This window comes from Perognathus longimembris, chromosome 25 (genome assembly GCF_023159225.1).
Source record: "Perognathus longimembris pacificus isolate PPM17 chromosome 25, ASM2315922v1, whole genome shotgun sequence".
Taxonomy (NCBI): Eukaryota; Metazoa; Chordata; class Mammalia; order Rodentia; family Heteromyidae; genus Perognathus; species Perognathus longimembris.
In genome coordinates, this window is record NC_063185.1 from 16,958,278 (window position 1) to 16,979,546 (window position 21,269).

The following is a 21,269-nucleotide window of genomic DNA, read 5'->3' on the forward strand; positions in this document are numbered from 1 at the left end:
CTCTCTCTCTCTCCCCCCCTCCATATTTATTTCCCCATCCTTGTGTCATTCAGATCTGTTGTTCCTTCCTGCATCTCTTCCACTTGGCTCTACTAGTTTCTACTAGTCTTGCTAGTTTCTACTCTATTATCATTCGTGGAAAGTATCTTCTTCATGAAACAACACAGTGAGCCTGAGACTGTGCTGCCGTTGCTGATGCAATGCCAATGCTACTTTTGCCTTTTTCTCTTTAACTAGGTAAATTACATTTGTATCTAAAACTCAAAATACTTCATAAGGAATTACTACCTCCTTATTTGCTCCATTGTCATGGAAGGCTCGTGACTGCAAGAGGCTTTAAAAACAAGCTCTGAGATGTGAGGGGACCTGTGCAGAGTCACAGAGTACTTGTCAGCCCAAATCCTGTGGCTTTTGTCATAGCATAAACTGCCTGGAAACGCACCAGCAATCTGTAAAGGCATTCTGACTCAGAATTAAATTCCTCCCTGACTCTCAGGCTTGTCCAGAACCCAAATTCTACTTTCTGCTAGTAGTCAAAATCCCAAGCATCTTTGACCCCAGCATCACAGTGTAGCTCAGCACTTGTTCTCTATTAACATAGACACTGAACAAGAAATCAACCATGATATCCAAGCTCCAGACATGGAAGGCACTCAAAACCAAAGGCTCCAGAGGCTCCATTTTCTACTAAGCTACTGCCCTGAAAAGACAGGCTATGTGTTGTAGTCTGATAACTACTGCAGAAAAATGGTCTTGATCTTCCTTTCTTCTACTCTGAGTCTCTTCCACCCCCTAGTATCTTTTTAAGAACCCCCTTCACATCTTTGTTCCTTAGGGTATAAATCAGAGGATTGAGCATAGGGGTAATGATTGTATAAAAAAGAGCAACAAACTTCCCCTTGTTCTCAGAGTAACTTCCCTTAGGCTGGAGGTAGGTGTAGATGCCTGCACCATAAAATAGAGAAACCACCACAAGGTGGGACCCACAAGTCCCCAGAGCCTTCCTGTACCCTGCCAAGGACTTGGACTTCAGCACTGCCTGAGCAATGCGCACATAGGAGCCTAGAATTAGTGTTACCGGAAAGATCAAGATCACAACTCGGGCCACAAACATCTTGGCCTCTGTTCCTCCTGTGTCCTCACAAGCCAGCTTCAGGAGTACGGGCATCTCACAGAAGAAGTGATTCAGCTGACGGCCACAAAGCGGCATGGTCATCATGAGGCTAGACTGAATCACAGAGTTCATGAAGCCTCCCACCCAGGAAGCAATGGCCAAGGACAGGCAGAGAAGAGGGTGCATGATGGTCGTGTAGTGGAGGGGACGGCACACGGCAGCATAGCGGTCAAATGCCATCACCACCAAAAGCACACTCTCCGTGGAGGCCAGGGCAAGGAAAAGGAACAGCTGGGCCACACAGCCTCCATAGCTGATGGTCCTGTTGTGTCCTTGAAGGTTGATGAGAAGCTGAGGCACAATACTGGTGGTGTAGCAGAGATCCAGGAAGGAGAGGTGGCAGAGGAAGAAGTACATGGGTGTCTGCAGTCGAGGGTCCAGTTGTGAAAGAACAATGATGGTGGTGTTGCCAAAGAGAGTTAAGGTGTAGAACATTGAAATGAAGATAGAAAGAATGAGTTCCAGTTGAGGCCAATCTGAGAAGCCCACCAAAATGAAGTCCCCACCCCAACTGCTGTTAAATCTTCCCATACCCTTTCAACTATAGAAGCAGAAGACAATCCGGCGTCTCCGTTGAAGAACATGAGTTAACACATTATTTCCTGACAATCTCAAAATATTCAAAACTCATGTTCTTTATTTCCTATTTTGCTATTCAGTTCCATTCTGTCTGATGCTCTCATTTTAACTCTTCTTTAGACTGGAAAAGACTGGATCAAGAATGATGTCATTTTTGTTGAACCAGAAGCTTATTTCCTTGTATTTAGGACTTTTTCTAGGTCCCTCAATCCTGTGTATCTGATCTTTCTGTGTCTGAAAGTGCGGGGACTTTCTCCTTGTATTAAGATTAGGACCTAACCCAGTAATGCATGAGCTGCTTTGAAAATTAAAACTATACCATGGAACATTTTTTCCCATAGAACATTTTTTTGTTCCCTGTTGTTCTCTTTTATTCTTTGTTCTAGTTCATAGAGTGCTTTGAGATCAAGACCCAGGACTAACTAGACTGCGGTTCTTATCTGTCATTTTCCAATCCTGGGTCCCTGATCATGACCAGAGGGCAGCTCATTCTTGTTTTTAATGAAGTCCGCGGAACCGGAAGGTCATCATTAATGGGGACTACTGGCTCGATGATTCCATGCAGCCATTTAGATTCCATCTGTGATGCTCTTGTGGAAAAGAGGGAAGAAAATGTGAGTAATAACCAAGTGTTATCTTGCATGTGGGTTAGCTGATGGACAAAGCTATTTTTGAGTGGCCTCTATGGTAGAATGTGGTAGCTTTAAGTCCATATGAAGTAACTCCTCATTAACAATATCACTAACAAGTTACATCATCTATTCTGGAACATTTACTTCTGTGAGTCTCAGCTTACTTACTGTGAAACAAGAAAAATAACACTTCACAGGGTCTTAATTAAGATTCAATGATATGATCTATTCTGTAAGTTTATAAGAATAGGCTCTATCACAGACCCTTAGTTCACTCTATCATAGTTTACCCAACCTACATTAATAGAATAAGCCAATATCTAGTCATAGCCTACAACTTCTTAGTGCAATCTTAAAAGCTCTTCCATCACATAGGTAGTGATTACCCACCAACAGGTTCTATCCTAAGACCAGAAAACAATAGCTGGAGTCTGTAGCCAAAGGCTACATTAGCAAACTGTTCAACACTGAGAACATTGAGAACATTTGCGAACATTGTCTCTTGCTATTGCCCTTCTTGTTGTCTACTGCTCCAAGAATTCCTCCTTGATGTATCTTTAGCATCTCTGATCAGGCCTCTCTTTTTTGTCTCCTGGTCTTGATATCTACTACTTTGTATATTATTACCTGGGCATCACAGGATTTGAGTTTGACTAGGACTTCAAATTCCTAGTAAGCCAGCCTTCAGACTTAATGAGAAAAACCATATGTATTGAGTTCCTTCAATGTGTGTGGTTGGTGAGTAAGAAGACATTTTTGTGATGTACTGTGTATATTTGAATGGGTGGAGGAGTGGTAGAGAGAGACTTAAACATTGATAAAATACCTTCTTGCATGAGATTACCATTTAGACATTCAAACCAGGCACCAAATATAATGAATCCAGGTCTAATGACTTTATGGAATATTTCTTTTTGTCTGGATTTTTCCACTGCCCATCAGAGCTGCACAAAAGGTATAGCTGCACTCATTTCCTTTAGCCAGTTGGCATCAGAAGTCATTATATTGAATGAACACTATGTAAAAAGAATTGGGAAAGTAGGGAGGAACAATAAAAGGGATGACATTGAGCAAGATGCATTGTATTCATAATCTGACTCCTGGAATTGAAACTCCTTTGCGCAACTGCTTAATTTATTTAAAAAATGTGATATGAGATTTAGTTGAGACTGCTGGTACCTACCAATGTCTGAGGAAGACTCTTCTTGTTCCTGACGTTATCTGCGGAATTGAAGTTAGAGATGATAGCTTTAGTCCACGAGTGCTTATAATAAGTTACAGTCCCATCCATTCATGGGAGAATGGAAACATCCTCCTCCTAGCTCTACTCTCTCACCCTCACCAGGACAGAAAAGGAGCTACAGGGCCATCAAAACCACCTCCTGACCCTAAGGATGAGCACCCCAATTCTGCCCATAGGACATCATTGCCAAGGCCTCTTTAATACCAGTGAGGGGAGACTTGTTTGCCAAGTAAAGCCCTAGAGATCTCTAGCCCCAGTGTGGCAATTAAAATCAACTGATAGTTTCCCAAGATCTGCCATGAAATCCTCAATTTTCTCTCTTCCCCATCCACAGCTCAAACCAAACCAAACATCTCTACAGCACTTTCAAAACATACTTTTTTTGCTTGTTTCATAGAACTGAACTGTGCTTTCTGAGATTCTTCCCACATCCCTACTTTTCCCCCAATCCCACCAATCCTTCATTCCTCTGACCAAACTCCTCATCTCACCTGAAGCTAATCATGTTCTCCACACCTGAACACTTTTCATCGCTGGCCTCTTCATGTATTTGCTATATAGTCTCAATTCTGTGTGTCACTGAGCAAGTTAAATCGTTATATTCTTGACAATACCAAATGAATGTTAAGCAACGAACAATGTTTTAACACAGTGAGAAATAAAACAGTCAAAATGATCTCCATCCACTTGTGGTATCATGGAGAAAATAGCTCTGCTGTTAGTGTATTTATGGTCTTGAGGAAGATCTTTCTTGAGATGACTGAGTCTCCGTGTCTCCAGTCATATGGTGTAAATGTGACCGTTTCTGCCACGGCTTGTAGATTAATGACACAATGTATATGAAGTGTTGATGGGTGGTAGACATTAACTTGGTGGCATCAATATCACTCTTAATACACCGTGTTCATTCCATACCTTTCCTTTGCCTGAAAACAAATACAGAAAATATATTCTCTGACTCCAAAGAATTCTGCATTTTAACATGAGACAGACTTCACTAGAAATAATTGCATGGAGTTGATTCTGGTGGTTCTCTTTTCATTTTCCTATCTCATCTTCTATCCTCACGGTTACTCTTCGTCTTTATTATCATAGATTTACAACAACTGAGTAATTTGTAGTCCAAGTCTCCACACCTTCTTTTTCTTATTGAGAATGCTCTTTACTCTTTTGAGCTCCTTGTAAGTATTTTGTTTGGATTTTTTTCTTCTACAGTTATATTGTTGCACAATTAGAATTTGTTAGGGAAAAATGGGAATTTCTTACAAAATAAAAATCGTCCAAGGAGATTATATATATGTATGTATGTACGTACGTGTGTGTGTGTGTGTGTGTGTGTGTGTGTGTATTCAGTTGTTTCTGCATGTACTTCAGAACTGTTTGATCATTTTCTCCATGGAGAGCATGTTTATTTTTAAGAAAATAAAGTGTGTGCGTGTGTGTGTTGGTGTTGATCCTGGGGCTTGATGTCAGGGCCCGGCCATTGTCCCTGAGCTTTTAGTGTTCAACCACTTGAGCTACAATCCCACTTCTTGCTTTTTGGTGGTAAGTTGGACATAAGAATCTTACAGACACTTAGCCTGGGCTGTCTTTGAACTGGAATCCTCAGACCTCAGCCTCCCATGTAGCTAGGATTACAGGCATGAGCCACCAGTGTACAGCTTTACTTCACTTTTTGACACAAAACAATAATTTAATTGACTAGAATGATGTGATAATAATGGAGATATGTTATTAACACCAAAAGATACATATAAGAAAATAGAGCACAAGAATAAACTTTCATACATGTAGTCAAATGATATTTATTAGATATTTATTGCTTCTTTTTATTTCATTTAACTTTCTTAAGTAAGGATTTTCTATATAAAGTTTTCTATTCAGGCATTCAAAACATTTAGATGCCTTTTCATTTCATATCATTTCTTCTTGATCTAACAGCTGTGTATTTATTTCTTCTCTATGATGGAAAGTGAGTATAGTGGATAAGATGCTACTGCCTCTGTGTAGTCCATGCTGAAAAAAAAAAGACTTCACATTTTTTTCAAATGCGTAAGTGGCGGCTGTTCACGACTTACATGTCCCATGAAAAAGTTCTCTTCTTGATCCCTTTGTTTGCTCTAAATATCATAGAAAGGTTACCACTCTAAGAGACCTTTGAAATAGGTCCTGAGCTGTGAAGGAATGTGAAGAAAGTCAGAGAAAAATCAGAAAAGTGGGAAGTCTTGTCCAACTGTGTGGCAGGATCTCACTTGAAAGAAAAAAAAAAAAGGTGTTCCCACTCAGCATTGAGCCTTCTCTCACTCTCAGACTTCCAAGAACCCAGCCACCCTCCCCACAAGAGCGCAGAACACGCTCTCCCCAGCCTCGTTCCCTGGGAAAGGTGTGAGACAAAGCAGCCCTTACGCCTTCCCTCCTGCACAACGGTACTAGAAAGTGAGCATCTCGAGACCTCCCCGTGCCCCAAACACAAAACAACGAAGACACTAAAACCTTGAGGCCCTCTGAGAGTTGCTTCCTAGAGATCAGATGCTCTACGCAGAACAATATGGGCTTTATAACCTGAGAGCACAGAAAAGAGTACTTTACCAATATTTTGCCTCCTATCCTGAGTCCCTGCCTCTCCCTAATACCTTCCACAGAGCCCCCTTCACATCCTTGTTCCTCAGCGTATAGATCAGAGGGTTCAGCATGGGGGTGATTATGGCATAAAAAAGGGCAACAAACTTCCCCTCGCTCTCAGAGTAACTGCCCTTGGGTTGGAGGTAGGTGTACATGGCTGAGCCATAAAACAGAGACACAACCACAAGGTGAGACCCACAAGTTCCAAAAGCCTTTCTGCGCCCAGCCGTTGACTTGATCCTCAGCACAGCCCTGCCAATGCGTGCATAGGAGCCTAGAATTAGAGCTGCAGGAACAGCAACAACTATGACTCGAGCCACAAACATCTTGGTCTCTGTCCCTTCCGTGTCCTCACAAGCCAGCTTCAGGAAGACAGGCATCTCACAGAAGAAGTGGTTCAGTTGGTGGCCACAGAGAGGCATGACCATCATGAGGCTGGTCTGAATCACAGAGTTCACTAAGCCCCCCACCCACGAAGCAGTCGCCAGTACTTTGCAGAGAAGGGGGTGCATGATGGTGGTATAGTGGAGGGGACGGCACACGGCGGCATAGCGGTCGAAGGCCATCACCACCAAGAGCATGCTCTCAGTGGAGCCCAGGGCGAGAAAAATGAAGAGCTGGGCCACGCAGCCGGCGTAGCTGATGGTCCTGTCGAGTCCATGGAGGTTGATGAGAAGCTGGGGCACAGTGCTGGTGGTGTAGCAAAGGTCCAGGAAGGAGAGGTGGGAGAGGAAGAAGTACATGGGCGTGCGCAGTCGAAGGTCTAATCGAGACAGAATGATGATGGTGGTGTTGCCCAACAGAGTTAAGGAGTAGAAAATCAAAATGTAGACAAAAAAAACGAATTCCAGTTGAGGCCAATCTGAGAAGCCCACCAAAATAAAGCCTTCTCCAAAAGTGGTATTGAACCTTCCCATAGCCCTTCACCTGTACAGACAGCACGACACAATCTTATGCCATCTATAAAGAACAGGATTTAAAAAAATATATCCCTAGCTGTTAAGTACTCAGCAATCATGCAGTTTCATGGCAGGCACAGTGCTGGGCATTGAGCTTTCAAGGGGGGGAGCTCCACCACTTGAGTAATGGTTCCAGCAATTTTTGCTTCAGTAACTGTGGAGATGGGTTCCCATTCTTTGCTCTAGCGAAGCTGGACCACATCCATCCCCTCCTTTATGTTCCCTGATGGAGCTGAGGCGAATGTGCAGGTACATTCGTGTATTTGTTACGGGGCTGGCTCTCAAAAACTTTTTACCCTGGCCGAACCTGAAGTGCCATCCTCCATGCTTCCTCTCTTCCAAGTAGGATTAGGGTTAGGATTGTAGGTGGGAACTAGCACTGAGCTTAGGCACATAAATTGTATTTTTATATCCACATCTTTTCTGTCCAGTCTTCTATTTTCCTCTTTTTTTTTTCCTCAGCTGGAAATCTCTAATTTAGGATTGAGGTCACTTTTGTATTAGACTCTGAAAGGTCTAATAGCTTTGTGCCTGGGACCTTACCTCTCGATCTTGAGGATCTGATACTTCAGTGATGAAAACGAATGTGATGTATTTCTTCCCTGAGCATTGAGATTAGGATCAAACCCAGTAATGTGTTACCTGCTTTTTAAGAACTAAGATGCGTACGTATGGTATTAGTATTCTTTGATGTTGACTTTTTACTCTTCTTCTTGGCCAGCGGAGGTGTTTGTTTCATTGTGGGATCCAGGCGTCATCAGGTCACGATCACAAACTAGATCTCGGGTTGTTCGTCTACTTCCTTCTGCTTGGGACATAAGGTGAAGGCACCAATCCCAGAAGCCTCACTCACATCAGTTACCATCTGTCAAGAAGGACTGAAAAGAGTATACATACATTACTTTGGAGAGGAAGTTAAAAACAAATATGTTCCTGATGATGACGGATTTCCCATTCCCCCATTCCTTCAATGACAAGTCACGTAATTGACCTCTACGGGCAAATGCTTCACCTCTTTAGAGGAGCCTTCTTTGTAGTTTCTTCCTTGCACTTGCCGACTCACTGAAATCCTCTTTGCTTGTCTTAGTTCCTCTCTGGGTTCTGAGCACCTCCATTGTTGAGAAAGGATTGAATAAAAATACATTTTTAGGTGGGCACCAGAGACTCACACCTGTCATCCTAGCTATTCAGGAGGCTAAGATCTGAGGATCATGGTTCAAAGCCAGCCCAGGCAGGAAAGTCTGGGAGACTCTTATCTCCAGTAAATTACCCAAAAAGAAAGCTGGAAGTGGACCTGTGGCTCAAGTGGTAGAGCACTATCCTTGAGCAAAAGAAGCTCAGAGATAGTGCCCAGGCCCTGAGTTCAAACCCCAAGACCAGAAAATACACACAAAAATACATTTTTAATTATATAAACATACATATATGTGGATATATATATACATATATATATATACATGAATCTATATTATGTTCCTGTATGCTACTCTGGAACTGCTAAATCAGTGTTACATTCATCTATGGTAAATAGTAGCAGTTAAATAAATTTTGGTCAGTGAAACATTTGACACCCCTTTTACCTCTCATAGAAATTTGTTTTCTGTAAACAGAGTTTTAAAAATAAGTTGGGGGAAACATACCCTAGATGAACAGAAAAAGAGAGCCAGAAATAAATTCTTGACACTAGGATCAACTAATTTTTCGCAAAGGCACCAAGAGGATATGCCAGAAGATGATAGCCTCTGCCAGAAGTAGTGCTAGAAATAAAATGGATGTCTACATACAGAAGTATGACACTGGGCCTTACCTTCTGTACAATAAAAACAAAGGCCTTGTGTTTTGCCACAACATGGATGAAACTGAGGGGCACTGGACAAGTGAAATGAGCCAGAAGCAAAGATGTGCCATGTAAGAGAAAAACTACGCCAACTCCACAGAATTGAAAAATAAAAACAGGTTATTAGGAATGGGGTACAGACCACACCTGGGGTGGTGTAGGTCAAAGAAGACAGAGCAGAAGGTATTTAAACTAAAAACGAGATCTAACTGCATGGAAAGTGTAGGCATTGAAAATGCTACGTGATTGCAGATTCCTGGGCAGATTTTAGCTGCCGTTGCCACAAAACAAAGAAGATGGGTGACGAGGTGAGATGGTGGATATGTAAAATCATTTCCTCCTCTTCCCCGTCAAGATGGCTTGCCCACGCACCCAGCCGTGTGCGAGCACCCCTCCCCAGCATCCCACCCGAGGCGGCGGCTCTCAGCTGGCCGTGATGTTAGCCACGAGGGGACATTTGCCAAGGCCTGCGGACATTGTGGAGTCCCCAGCGCTGCTCCCCATTCTCCACGCACCACCACCACCCCGACACACACACAAGAGTGATCTGGTCCTGGAATGTCAACAGCACTGACGCTGAACAACTCTCTTCTTAAAAGAAAAAACAATTAACTAATTTTAAAAAATTATTGACTTCTTTTGTCTGACTAAGTCCTTTACTATGTGATTCAGCGGGGGGCATCGTACTTACCTATATAGAACTGACCGTGTTTGACTTAACTCCCACCTTCTTTCCCTGTCCCTGTGGATCTACCAGGGAGCAGAGCTGAGTCTCTCACCACAGTGACAATTACAGTTTCATCACCTAGCACAAGGACTGGCACAAGAGTGCGTTCAATAGTTCCCTGAGCCACAGAAACTCACCTGCTCCAGCTCTCTTCCGGGCCCTTAGCCAGCATAAAGCCTGGAACCATCCTTGGCCTTATTAGAAAGCAGGCTGGGAAGGCTGTTATGTTTGGGATGCGGTGCCTTGTATCTGAAATCCTGTAAGCAAGAAGACAGCTCCGATTCTATGTGCTCTGTAGGTTAGAGATTTTGCCGGGCTTGACACTCTGCATTTTTTTCTACTTTAAAACTATCGCTTAAACAATGAAAACCCTGCTGCATGCCAGTGCCCACGCCTGTAATCCTAACTGCTCAGGAAGCTGAGATCTGAGCATCTCAGTTGGAAGCCAGCCTAGGCAGAAAAGTTGGTGCAATGCTTGTCTACAATTAACCACCAAAAAGCCAGAAGTAGAGCTGTGGTTCATGTGGTAGAGCACTAGCCATGAGCACAAAAAGCTCAAGGATAGCACCCAGGCCCCTCGTTCAAGCCCCAGTAATGTCAATAAACAAACAAATATCTATTCTTAATCCCCTTAACAAACTCTAAACTTTGTGTCATTTGCCAATTTGATATTGCTCCCTTCCCAAAGATAGGTGTCTCGGAAGTCCATCTGGGTTGTGTGTCTTTGTGGGCAAATTTGCCATTAAAAAAAATAAAAATTTGAAGTGCTAAGAATCAATTTTCCCAAATACTAGCCAAGTGCTCTACAACTGAACGACACCCCCAGCCAATAATAAAATTATTGAAATCAGAAATTATCCACTAGATCCTTCAAGCCAGTGTAGCAATTTCAGCCTCACTCTTACAAAGCTATATTTAAACTAGGAAATTCTTCTGTCTGAGCAAAGAAAGGTCCTGTAAATCCCTTAAAAATCCCTTTTATTATCAGAACATGGGCCCTTCCATTTGAATCAAGTCTTACTTTCTCTTGATGTGTTTACATTTGTTTTCAGAAGAATAAACTCACAGACCCAACTAGGTACCAAATTGTCCTTCTGCCCATTCTCCATCAGTCTGCACTTCCTCAGACGTAACCATTTCACATCTTAACTCCATCACTCTTCTAGCAGCATCACATAATCCCCATCCTAGGCCACAAGTATTTTAGGTCATCTTCAAGACTCTTCTATTTTTATTTATTTTCAACAACTCGGACCCTGCCAATGTTCTTTGCCTCAGTCTCTGATCAGAGCACTTCACGACCATATTAGAATCATAGGAAGTGAGTTGTGGGAGTGCAAAGCCATGTTAGAATAGCCCCCCTCAAGTAGTACTCACCAGAGACTAGGAAAGAAAATAATTGCATTTACCTTCTCGGTTCGATTGACTTTAAGACAATACAAAACCCACTGGACGCTGGTGACATCTAGAGCTGTCTGGGACAGACCTGTTCCTCTGTGGTTCTGACCGTCTGTGCACCGAAGGGCTTGGATCAGGCCTGTGTGGTTCAGAGAAGTTATGGCTTCCTCTCTCAGCAGGGCAGGCTTTGGAGGCCCTTGCTGCTGGAGGAGGGTTCACATTCCCCCATTCACCTAATCAACTTTGACCAGGAAGTGGTGTGTGTCATCAAGCCACCTCCTAGCTCTAAGGCTCAGCACTCCAGCTCTGCCCTTGGGGTGTACCAAGGCCTCTTTAATAACAGGAAAGGAAGTGTGACCTTGGAGACCTGAGGGCCCCAGTGTGGTGATTAGAGTCAACGGACTGCTCTCCGAGTCCTGGTTCTCTCCACTCCCCAAGCTCTGCCCAAAACGAAAAGCATTGTTCATACACAGCATTCCACTTGGTTCATGAAAATCTTGAAGTTCCTCATTCTTTCCTACTTTGATCCTCATCCTTCAAATGCTCCAATCAGAATAAATTCTGTGACTTGCTTGATGCCTACTGTCTTTACCATCATCTGAATGTCTTCCTTCTCTGGGATCTTGATCTAATGCTCATATTCTCACCTCTGTGTATCATCAATCCAGCAAAATATTTATTTCCTGAATGAAAAGTTTGATGTTTTATATCTCTCCAACACCCTATACGTAACGAATCAACATTGGGTTTTTGTACCTTGATTTTGTTTGTAATACATGTAAAGATAAAATGCAGGGCTAGGAATGTGGCCTAGTGGCAAGAGCACTTGCCTCGTATACATGAAGCACTGATTCGATTCCTCAGCACCACATATATAGAAAAAGCCAGAAGTGGCGCTGTGGCTCAAGTGGCAGAGTGCTAAGCCTTGAGCAAAAAGAAGCCAGGGACAGTGCTCAGGCCCTGAGTTCAAGCCCCAGGACTGGCAAAAAATATAATTTTTTTTAAAAAGATAAAATGCATTCTCCTAACAATTCATTCCACGATTATTTATTGAAGAACACTGTTCCAATGTCGTGAAAAATAAAGACAAGATTCAAAATTGTCTCTAATAAAAGCATGAAGGATGTAGAGGAAATAGCTCTGCCATTACTAGCCTTGTGACCTTGAAAGGCTTGGTAGGTATGTTTGAGCCTCAGTTTCCCCACTCGTAAGGTAATGTTAATGTAACATGTCAGGTGTCACTGTGTGATTTGATAACATTGTAGGTGTGGTGCTCAGAGTTTAGTATAGTAGAACAGTGTATTTTCTTTGTCTGAACACAGTGCAGGGGAACATAGGCTGTGGCTCCAAAGAAATTTACTAAATAGACATAGACATCACCTGAAATAACTGCTCTCTGATTGTTCAATTCTAACTCCTCTGCATTTGGTAGAGTGCCAGTGGCTTACATCTGTAATCCTAACTACAGGGGAGGCTGATATCAGGAAGTTACTGGCTCTAGGCCAGCCTGGACTGAAAAGTCTACAGGACTTCATCTCAGTGGGAAATGCTGGACATGGTAGCATGCACCAATAAGCCTGAATAGGTGGATTGTGTTCCGGGTAGGCTCAGGCTGAAAGTAAGACCCTATCTCAAAAACAACCAGTGCAGAAAACGGGGGAGTAAGTGCCTATCTAGCAAACATAGTGTCCTGAATTAAAAATCCAGTACCTCCAATACGAAAAGAACCTTTTTGTATTGAATATTTTTGTTGCCTATAGTTTTCATGTCATCTCCAAGATATTGCCAAATCCAGTGTCACAAGCTTTTACATGTTCATCTAAGATATTTATTGTGTCACATTTGATGTTTATTTATTTGATATATTTTAAATTACTTTTATATATGGCCCCAAATAAGGCTATACATTTATTCTTTGGTGTGTGGGTAGCCAGTTTTCCCAAGACCATTTGTTAAAGAGGCTATCTTCTCTCCAATGTACAGTCTTGATGTTCTTTTCCCCTTTCCAACCACTTTTTTTTTCTGACTTCAGTCTTTCTTTTTCTATTAAAATTCCCAGTCTCAAAAGAAGATAATTTTCTGTGTAGTCTTGTAAGGTTGGCATTGAAGTTTTGCAGAAGCATGGATCTCAGCTTCACATCGTATTTGCTATGAGAACTTGGATACATTATTTAAACCCTTTGAAACTTGTCATCATTAACCATCCAGGAATATAACAAAATATAACAACATGGTCACCATGCTGTTATAGTATTAGTGAAGATAATTGATGATGTGCAAAAACAATTTTTGCTAGTTTTAAACCAATATTAGTGATTTTAATTGGAATACAATATGATTAAGTCAATACTAAGTTTTTTAAAGCAATAAAGAAAGGTTATTAACAAAGATACCTTGCTTTTTAATAGAAAACCATCATTTAAGTACATGGAATGAAATGATAGCAAGTGGAGATGTGACTCTGACTTAAATACAGACATAGAGGGAAATGAGTAGAGCCCCAAAATAAACTTTCACATAAAATTAAAAAGAAATATATTATAAATATTTATTGACATTTTTGCTTCTTTTAATTTGCTTTGTTCACTTTACTGTTTCCAATGTATAACTTTGTCATGAAGATTTTGTTCCATAATTTTCCACCTAATGACTTGTAACACCTAAGTTATTAAAAACTTTGATACTTGGTCCCACAATTGTAAACTCCTTTCTTCTCCATTCTCTTCTTCCAGGGGAGATGCTTCTCCGGGATGGAGATCGTACACAGCTGATGAGTTGCTACTGCCATGCTGAGTCCATGCTCAACATATGATTTCGCCATTTGCTTCCAGTGAGTAAATAACAGCTGTGTCTGAAATTTACAGGCTCCATGAGAAAAGCTCTTTTCTCAGTTTTCTCATACAGGGGTTGCTGCCATAAGAGATCTTTGAAGTAAGCCTGGAGATACAAAGAACTGTGGCCACAGTCACAGAAAATTAGAAAAGCACAATGAAGTCATGCCCTCCCCTTAGGTCACAATGCCAACTCTGTGGCGCCTCACTGGGGTCTGATTTGGAAAATGTGCCGTCATGCAGAATTTATTCTCTCACTCTCAGACTTGCCAAGAACCCAGCCACCCTCCCCACAAGAGCGCAGAACACGCTCTCCCCAGCCTCGTTCCCTGGGAAAGTTGTGAGACAAAGCAGCCCTTACGCCTTCCCTCCTGCACAACGGTACTAGAAAGTGAGCATCTCGAGACCTCCCCATGCCCCAAACACAAAACGACGCAGACACTAAAACCTTGAGGCCCTCTGAGAGCTGCTTCCTAGAGACCAGATGCTCTACGCGGAACAATAATGGGCTTTATAACCTGAGAGCACAGAAAAGAGTACTTTACCAATATTTTGCCTCCTATCCTGAGTCCCTGCCTCTCCCTAATACCTTCCACAGAGCCCCCTTCACATCCTTGTTCCTCAGCGTATAGATCAGAGGGTTGAGCATGGGGGTGATTATGGTATAGAAAAGGGCAACAAACTTCCCCTCATTCTCAGAGTAACTGCCCTTGGGTTGGAGGTAGGTGTAGATGGCTGAGCCATAAAACAGAGACACAACCACAAGGTGAGACCCACAAGTTCCAAAAGCCTTTCTGCGCCCAGCCGTTGACTTGATCCTCAGCACGGCCCTGCCAATGCGTGCATAGGAGCCTAGAATTAGAGCTGCGGGAAAGACCAAGATCACAGCCCGGGCCACAAACATCTTGGCCTCTGTTCCTCCTGTGTCCTCACAAGCCAGCTTCAGGAAGACAGGCATCTCACAGAAGAAGTGGTTCAGGTGATGGCCACAGAGAGGCTTAGCCATCATGAGGCCGGTCTGAATCAGAGAGTTCACCAAGCCCCCCAACCAGGAAGCAATAGCCAGTGACAAGCAGAGACGGGGGTGCATGATGGTGGTGTAGTGGAGGGGACGGCACACGGCAGCATAGCGGTCGAAGGCCATCACCACCAGGAGCATGCTCTCAATGGAGCCAAGAGCAAGGACGATGAAGAGCTGGGCCACGCAGCCGGCGTAGCTGATGGTCTGGTCATGTCCTTGCAGGTTGATGAGGAGCTGGGGCACAGTGCTGGTGGTGTAGCAGAGGTCCAGGAAGGAGAGGTGGCACAGGAAGAAGTACATGGGCGTGCGCAGTCGAAGGTCCAGTCGGGAGAGGATGATGATGGTGGTGTTGCCAAAGAGCGTCAGGGAGTAGAAAATCAAGATGTAGATAAAAAGAATGAATTCCAATTGAGGCCAGTCTGAGAAGCCCACCAGAATAAAGCCCTCCGTAAAACTGATGTTAAAAATTCCCATAACCTTCAGCATACACAGCAGAAATGCCTCCTAAGATTAAAACATTGTCCCAATGTTCCTTAAGTACTCCTAAAGTTAAGTACTCCTAAAACATAGATCCAATGTTTCTTAAGTACAGGTTGAATATGTGTGTTATGTATATGCATGTGCATGCAATGTCTTGTATATTTGAGCACGTCGTGGTTCATTCAGTCCTCTGTTTTTAATCTTTTCTTCTTTAGACTGCAAATCTCTGGGTGCAGAGCGAGGTCCCCTTTGTTTAAACCAGGTAGCTCTGCTGCCTGTGTGCCCAGGACATTCGTTAGCCAGACCTCTCCATCCTGTAGATCTGATATTTCTGTGACTGAAGATAGAAGTAATGCATTTCCTACCCCCCTGCACCGAGGTTACAACCTGAACCGCTTTTGAAAGTCTGAGATGCAAAAAGTAGCGTTTGTACTGCAAGCTGCTCCCTTTTGCTCTTCTTTATCCTACAGCGTAGTTTCAAGCAGTTAATTCCAGACTTCTCCTACACTAAAGATCACAAACCTAAGCATCTGAGTGCATCTGCCTCCTTCTTCTCTGTTCATATGGTCAGTGCACCAATTCTAGAAGCCAGTTTGCATCAGCAGCCATTTGTCACAAAGGACCAAGAAAATTGTTGATCTGTTACCTTGGGGAGAAAATCAGTGACAAATATGAACCTGAAGATGACCAAAAGAAATTCCCACCCTCCGTTCCTTCACTCATAAAACCTTGGTCCACATACAAACTGTTCTCTCCTCTCTAGCTGAGCCTTCTTTGCACTGATTCTCTCTAGCTCTTATTCAGTCACTGAAATTCTTACATGACTTTCTCTCTCTGAGCTATGAGCTCCTTAGCTGTAGAGAACAGATTGAATAGGTAGCTAGGTAGGTGGGTGGATGGATGGATGGATGGATGGATAGATAGCTTCCTCTATGATACTTAGGAGATGCTAAATTAATTATACTTTCATTATTGGCACATCATAACCATTAAATAAATGCCATTCTATGAAAGACTGGCTCTTCGTTCAAATGTCATGAAAATGTGTTTCTTCTAAGTAAAAGCAGTGCTTACCATATAAGCCTATCATTAACAAGAACCATGAGCCATAGCTATACAGAGTCCCTCACCAGAAACCTGCTTATCACCCCCACACCCCACTGTGTCCCCGCGCCTTACACGTCCCTCCACCTCAGCGCTCCCCAGCCAGCAGTGATTTCCGCCATCAGGGGACATCTGGCAGTGTCTGCAGACATTGCCAAGGAGAGGGAGACCTGGACCCTCACCTGCCCCAGCTCTGCCAGGTCCTTCAAACCTTACCGCACCGTGCAAAAAGAATATGTCAGGCTGGTCATCCTTTACCAAGTGCCATTTTTCTCAAGTGAAGAAGAGGCTTCAAAATGACCCGTTCTTAAAGAGTCCCCAAACCTATCAATTCCAGGAAAAGCATAAAACGATATTAGGCTGATATATATAACTGGTTACTAGTGATACCTCGTTTTATAGGAACTTCCCCCAAATGCTCTGTGTCCTCACGTTGAAATGGAAGTGTATTTTCCATCTCCTACTTGTTAAATAGTTTGGAGTATTTTTCAAGTTGTTGGCCATAGGCTTGAATCCAAACCTTGGCAAGCTACAAAGAATCAACAGAGAATTAGACTATAAGTCATTGAAAACCGGTCTGCATGAGAAGCAGGTGTTTTTCTCTGAGTAGGTTAGAAAATAAGATGTTAAAAACAGATGAGATGGTTTTATATTTATGATTCAGTACCTTTCATGAGGAAAAGGTAGTGAACTTGCATGATTCTTCTCCAAAGGCCCAAACTAGAAGCAACTGGCAAAACTTCCAAGAGGGTAACTTGTGGCTAACTGCAAAGAGAGGTTGAAAACTACATGAAGCCGTCTGAAACCAGACTGCCTGGGAACTTAGACTTGAAACCTTCCTGCTCATGCAGAGGCTACAGATCCACTTCCAGAGCATTGTTTAAAAACATTCACTAGAAGACCGGCTTAGATCATTTTCTTCTCTTAAATTCTCTTTTTTACAAGGTCATCCTTGCTGCTAATCCCACTAAAAACACCAAGCATTTTGACATCTGCGTGTTTGGTATCCTTGATCGTTCACATCAAAACCGTCGGTGTCTGTGTTCATGTCTTGGTATCCCAGTCTGCGTGTGGGACTCCATGTTGGCCGGTGGCCCCCATAAATAATCGAATTTGCTGCAGGGCTCTGAATCAGCCCAAGGTTTCCAGCATGCCAAGTAAGCATTCTACCACGGAACTATACTCCCAGCTAATCACATTTTTTTTTTAAATCAGATCATGTACTACATCCTTCATACCAGTCTAGTAATTTGATAATATTGTCTGAGGATAATAGAGTCTCATTAGAGCCAGAAAATTTAATTTTCTGTCTGAATGAAGGAAGAGACCGTATAGATTTCTTATAAATTACTTTCCTCCATCCTTTAGCTGTAAGCAGATTTCCCTTTCTCCTGGTGTGTGCGTGCGTGAGTGTGTGTGTGTAACTCCCTCGCAAACCTGACATCTTCCACACATGCTCCATCACAGCATGCCCTTTTCCACACTCATTCTCTCCCCTCACTCACCACCCGCACACCAGCCACCGCACAACATCCACTCCAGCCCGCAAGCATCGAAGGGCTTCTGCAATTATGCATCAACAGTTTTGAGTATAAAAACAGAAAAGGACAGCCAGGGGTCCAGTCAGCTTAACTGACATTCAAACCTACACTAACACATTAAAATGGAACAGCGTCTCCCAGTAGAAAGGATTCTGTCTCATTGTATTCCCCCAAGAAAAATCCTTTTTGATATTATTTTCAACAACTCTAGCCCTCCCTGTATTCTGTGCCTCCATGCCTCACTTCCTGTATTAGAGTCATGGTATGACAGGAATTGAGTTTTGAAAGGGACTTTGAAGCCAGATGAGGCCCCACCAGTGGGCACCTACCCAGAATTCTAGGAAACAACCTGACCGCCTTTCCCTCCCTCAGTTCTACCGACTTCAAGGCAGTATGAGACCCACTGGACACTAGTTGTCTAGAGCTGTCTGTAACAGACCTGTTCCTCTGTGGTCCTGACCATCTATGCAGTGAAGGGCTTGGGTCAGGCCCGTGGTTCAGAGAAGTTATGGCTTCCTCTCCGAAGGGCAGGCTTTGGAGGCCCTTGATGGAGGAGGACGGAGTTTCCTCTTCTCATCCCCATTCACTCACCTAACCAACTCTGACCAGGAATCCGTTGTGTGTCATCAAGCCACCCCCTGACCCTAAGGCTCAGCACACCAGCTCTGCCCTTGGGACAGCACCAAGGCCTCTTTAATAAGAGGAAAGGAAGAGTTATTACCCAGGTGTGACCTTGGAGACCCGAGGGCCCCAGTGTGGCAATTAGCATCAACTGACTGGCTTTCCATGTCCACAGTTCTCCATTCCCCAAGCTCTGCCCAAGCCAGGGTGATCTCTTTGAGCATTTAGTACACAGCTTCTCATCCAGCTCATGCAACTCTGCGAGGACAGATTCCTCATATTTCCCAATGAGCATCAAATTCCCATCCTACCAGCGCTTCACTTGGACCCAAACCCAAATGTCCTCCTCTGGGCTCTTCCTCTGATGCTCATATACCCAGTTCTGTGTACCATCAATCCAATTTATTATTAATTATTATTTATGAAAAGGTGACTGGCTATCTCTGTCACACTTTATGCTCAATGTGCCAGTGTTTCTTATTTCTATACCCTAATATTTGTCTACAATAACTGTGTGACTTTATGTAATCAGTTTGTCTCGCAGGTATTTATCAAGCACTGGACACTTTAGTTTGTGAAAAAAAAATCAAGGTCCAAAATGATCTGTACCCATAAAGGCAAAGATAGTATGGAGGAAATGACTCTGTCATTAGTAGCTTTGTGACCTTGAAAAACCTTCTTGGCATGCTTGAGCTGCTGTTTCCCCGTCAGTAAGAGGATGCCAAAGTGGTTATTGTGTATCACTGTGTGGATCAATGACACTGAATGTGTGGTGCATGGTGTCTGGCCATTCACTGGGGTTACCATTTCTATGACATATATATATGTATGTACACACACACACACACACACACACACACACACACACACACACCCCACTGTTCCTGAGGCTTCAACTTAGGACCTGGGTGCTGTCCCTGAGACTCTCTGCACTCGACTGGTGCTCTACCACTTGAGCCACAGCACCATTCCCAGCTTTTTCTGAGTAGTCTTTTTGGAGAGACGAGTCTCACAGACTTTCCTACCCTGGCTGGCTTTGAACTGTGATCCTCAGATCTCAGCCTCCTGAGTAGCTAGGATTACAGGCGTGAGCCACTGGTGCCCAGCTGTAACACAATATTTTTTTCACTGCCTTTACTTTGCCTGGGTGAAATGCAGAAACTAGGGCTTCAGATTCTAAGGAAGTCCACAATCTAAAGAGAGACAGACATCACCTGAAATAATTGTAATAAAAAAATGGTAGGTTCAAAGAGAACCTACAAAAAATGCAACACTATGTAGAGAAATATCTAAAACTTAAATATCTAAAACAGTCTCTTCCTTAGTGTGTCTCCCACTGTATGCAATTGTGAGAAAAGGCCACAAAAATATTATGTACACTTACTTTCCAAGAGAATGGGGAGTGCCTTCTTAGATTAATGGATCTCTGACGGAAAAATAGCAACTGAGCCATAGTTATACAGTGCTTGCCATGTGTCAGACACTCTCACGACTGCCATACTGATCCAATCCATCCTCAGATTAACCTGGGCTGGGGAGTCACCGTCATCATTCCTGGCCTACAAGCGTCACCACAAGGACTCCAGTAGTTGGTCAGGGCTTGCTACTGCTGGCTTAGCCCAAGGGAGCCAAGCTAGTATTGTCATGCGCACAACTGCCACCAGGTGGCAGCAGGTCGCCCAGCCAGAGGCCCGTGACCAGAGTTGAGCCAGTGCTTTCAGAACCCAAAACTCCTTATCCTTACTTAGGTATTCTTCCCATTCGATTTGTTTCCAGGGAGAAGCAACATCCCAGCTAGGCCCCAGGGACACGGAGGGGAAAGCCACTGACTGGACTTGTTCCCTCCATTTCTCAGGCCACCACCATCTTGCCCACCCTCCCCACACCTCCCGGGAATTCTACCCCGTCAGGCCACAGGGAGAGAGGGAGATCTGGAAGTAAGGAGATGACCGGCACCACCCTGCTGACGGGCAGATTGGTCCTTCCGCAAACGCTCCTTACCTGTACATTCCACTGGGGCCAAACATCAGGTGCATACCATTGAGTGGAGACGGGCGCCAACATGAGCTCATTACAATTCCAGTTAGATTTCCTGGTGTCGTGGAAGTACTTGTTGCAGGAAAAATGTGACTTCCTGCCCCAAATCCTCCCAAACCATAGCTTCTGTGAGATATGATCAGGGTCTCTTTTTGTTTATCCTTGATTTTGTAAGAGGCAGAAAAGAAATATTGTTTATAAATATTATAGAGGTATTTACTATATAAATGTAAAGATCTGAATGCGCTAATGTGCAATGAAATCTACGTTGATAGAATGAGAAATCAAAAGTACATTACACCAGGGTCCCTAGCAGGTATGAAGCATAAATGAGACAAGTTGTCATTGGAGAAAGGAACAAGAGGGACAAACGGAAGGAAAAGAATCTTGGGCATACCAAGTTGTGGAAGGAGGCTATATTGAAATCACGTGTCTTCTGTCTAACTGGAGGCTAGTAAACTGC

At 43.4% G+C, this 21,269-nt stretch overlaps 3 protein-coding genes across 3 annotated transcripts; all 3 read right to left on the reverse strand.

Moving 5' to 3' along the window:
• Positions 1 to 769: 769 nt before the first annotated feature.
• LOC125341983 (olfactory receptor 10-like) lies at positions 770 to 1,705 on the reverse strand. The gene has a single exon (XM_048334121.1). It carries the CDS (start codon positions 1,703 to 1,705, stop codon positions 770 to 772), a length of 936 nt encoding a protein of 311 aa, XP_048190078.1.
• A 4,390-nt stretch (positions 1,706 to 6,095) lies between these two features.
• LOC125341948 (olfactory receptor 10-like) lies at positions 6,096 to 7,167 on the reverse strand. The gene has a single exon (XM_048334075.1). The coding sequence runs from the start codon at positions 7,165 to 7,167 to the stop codon at positions 6,232 to 6,234; it is 936 nt and encodes a 311-aa protein (XP_048190032.1). The 3' UTR covers positions 6,096 to 6,231.
• A 7,388-nt stretch (positions 7,168 to 14,555) lies between these two features.
• LOC125341946 (olfactory receptor 10-like) lies at positions 14,556 to 15,514 on the reverse strand. The gene has a single exon (XM_048334074.1). It carries the CDS (start codon positions 15,507 to 15,509, stop codon positions 14,562 to 14,564), a length of 948 nt encoding a protein of 315 aa, XP_048190031.1. The 5' UTR covers positions 15,510 to 15,514; the 3' UTR covers positions 14,556 to 14,561.
• Between the last annotated feature and the right edge of the window lie 5,755 nt (positions 15,515 to 21,269).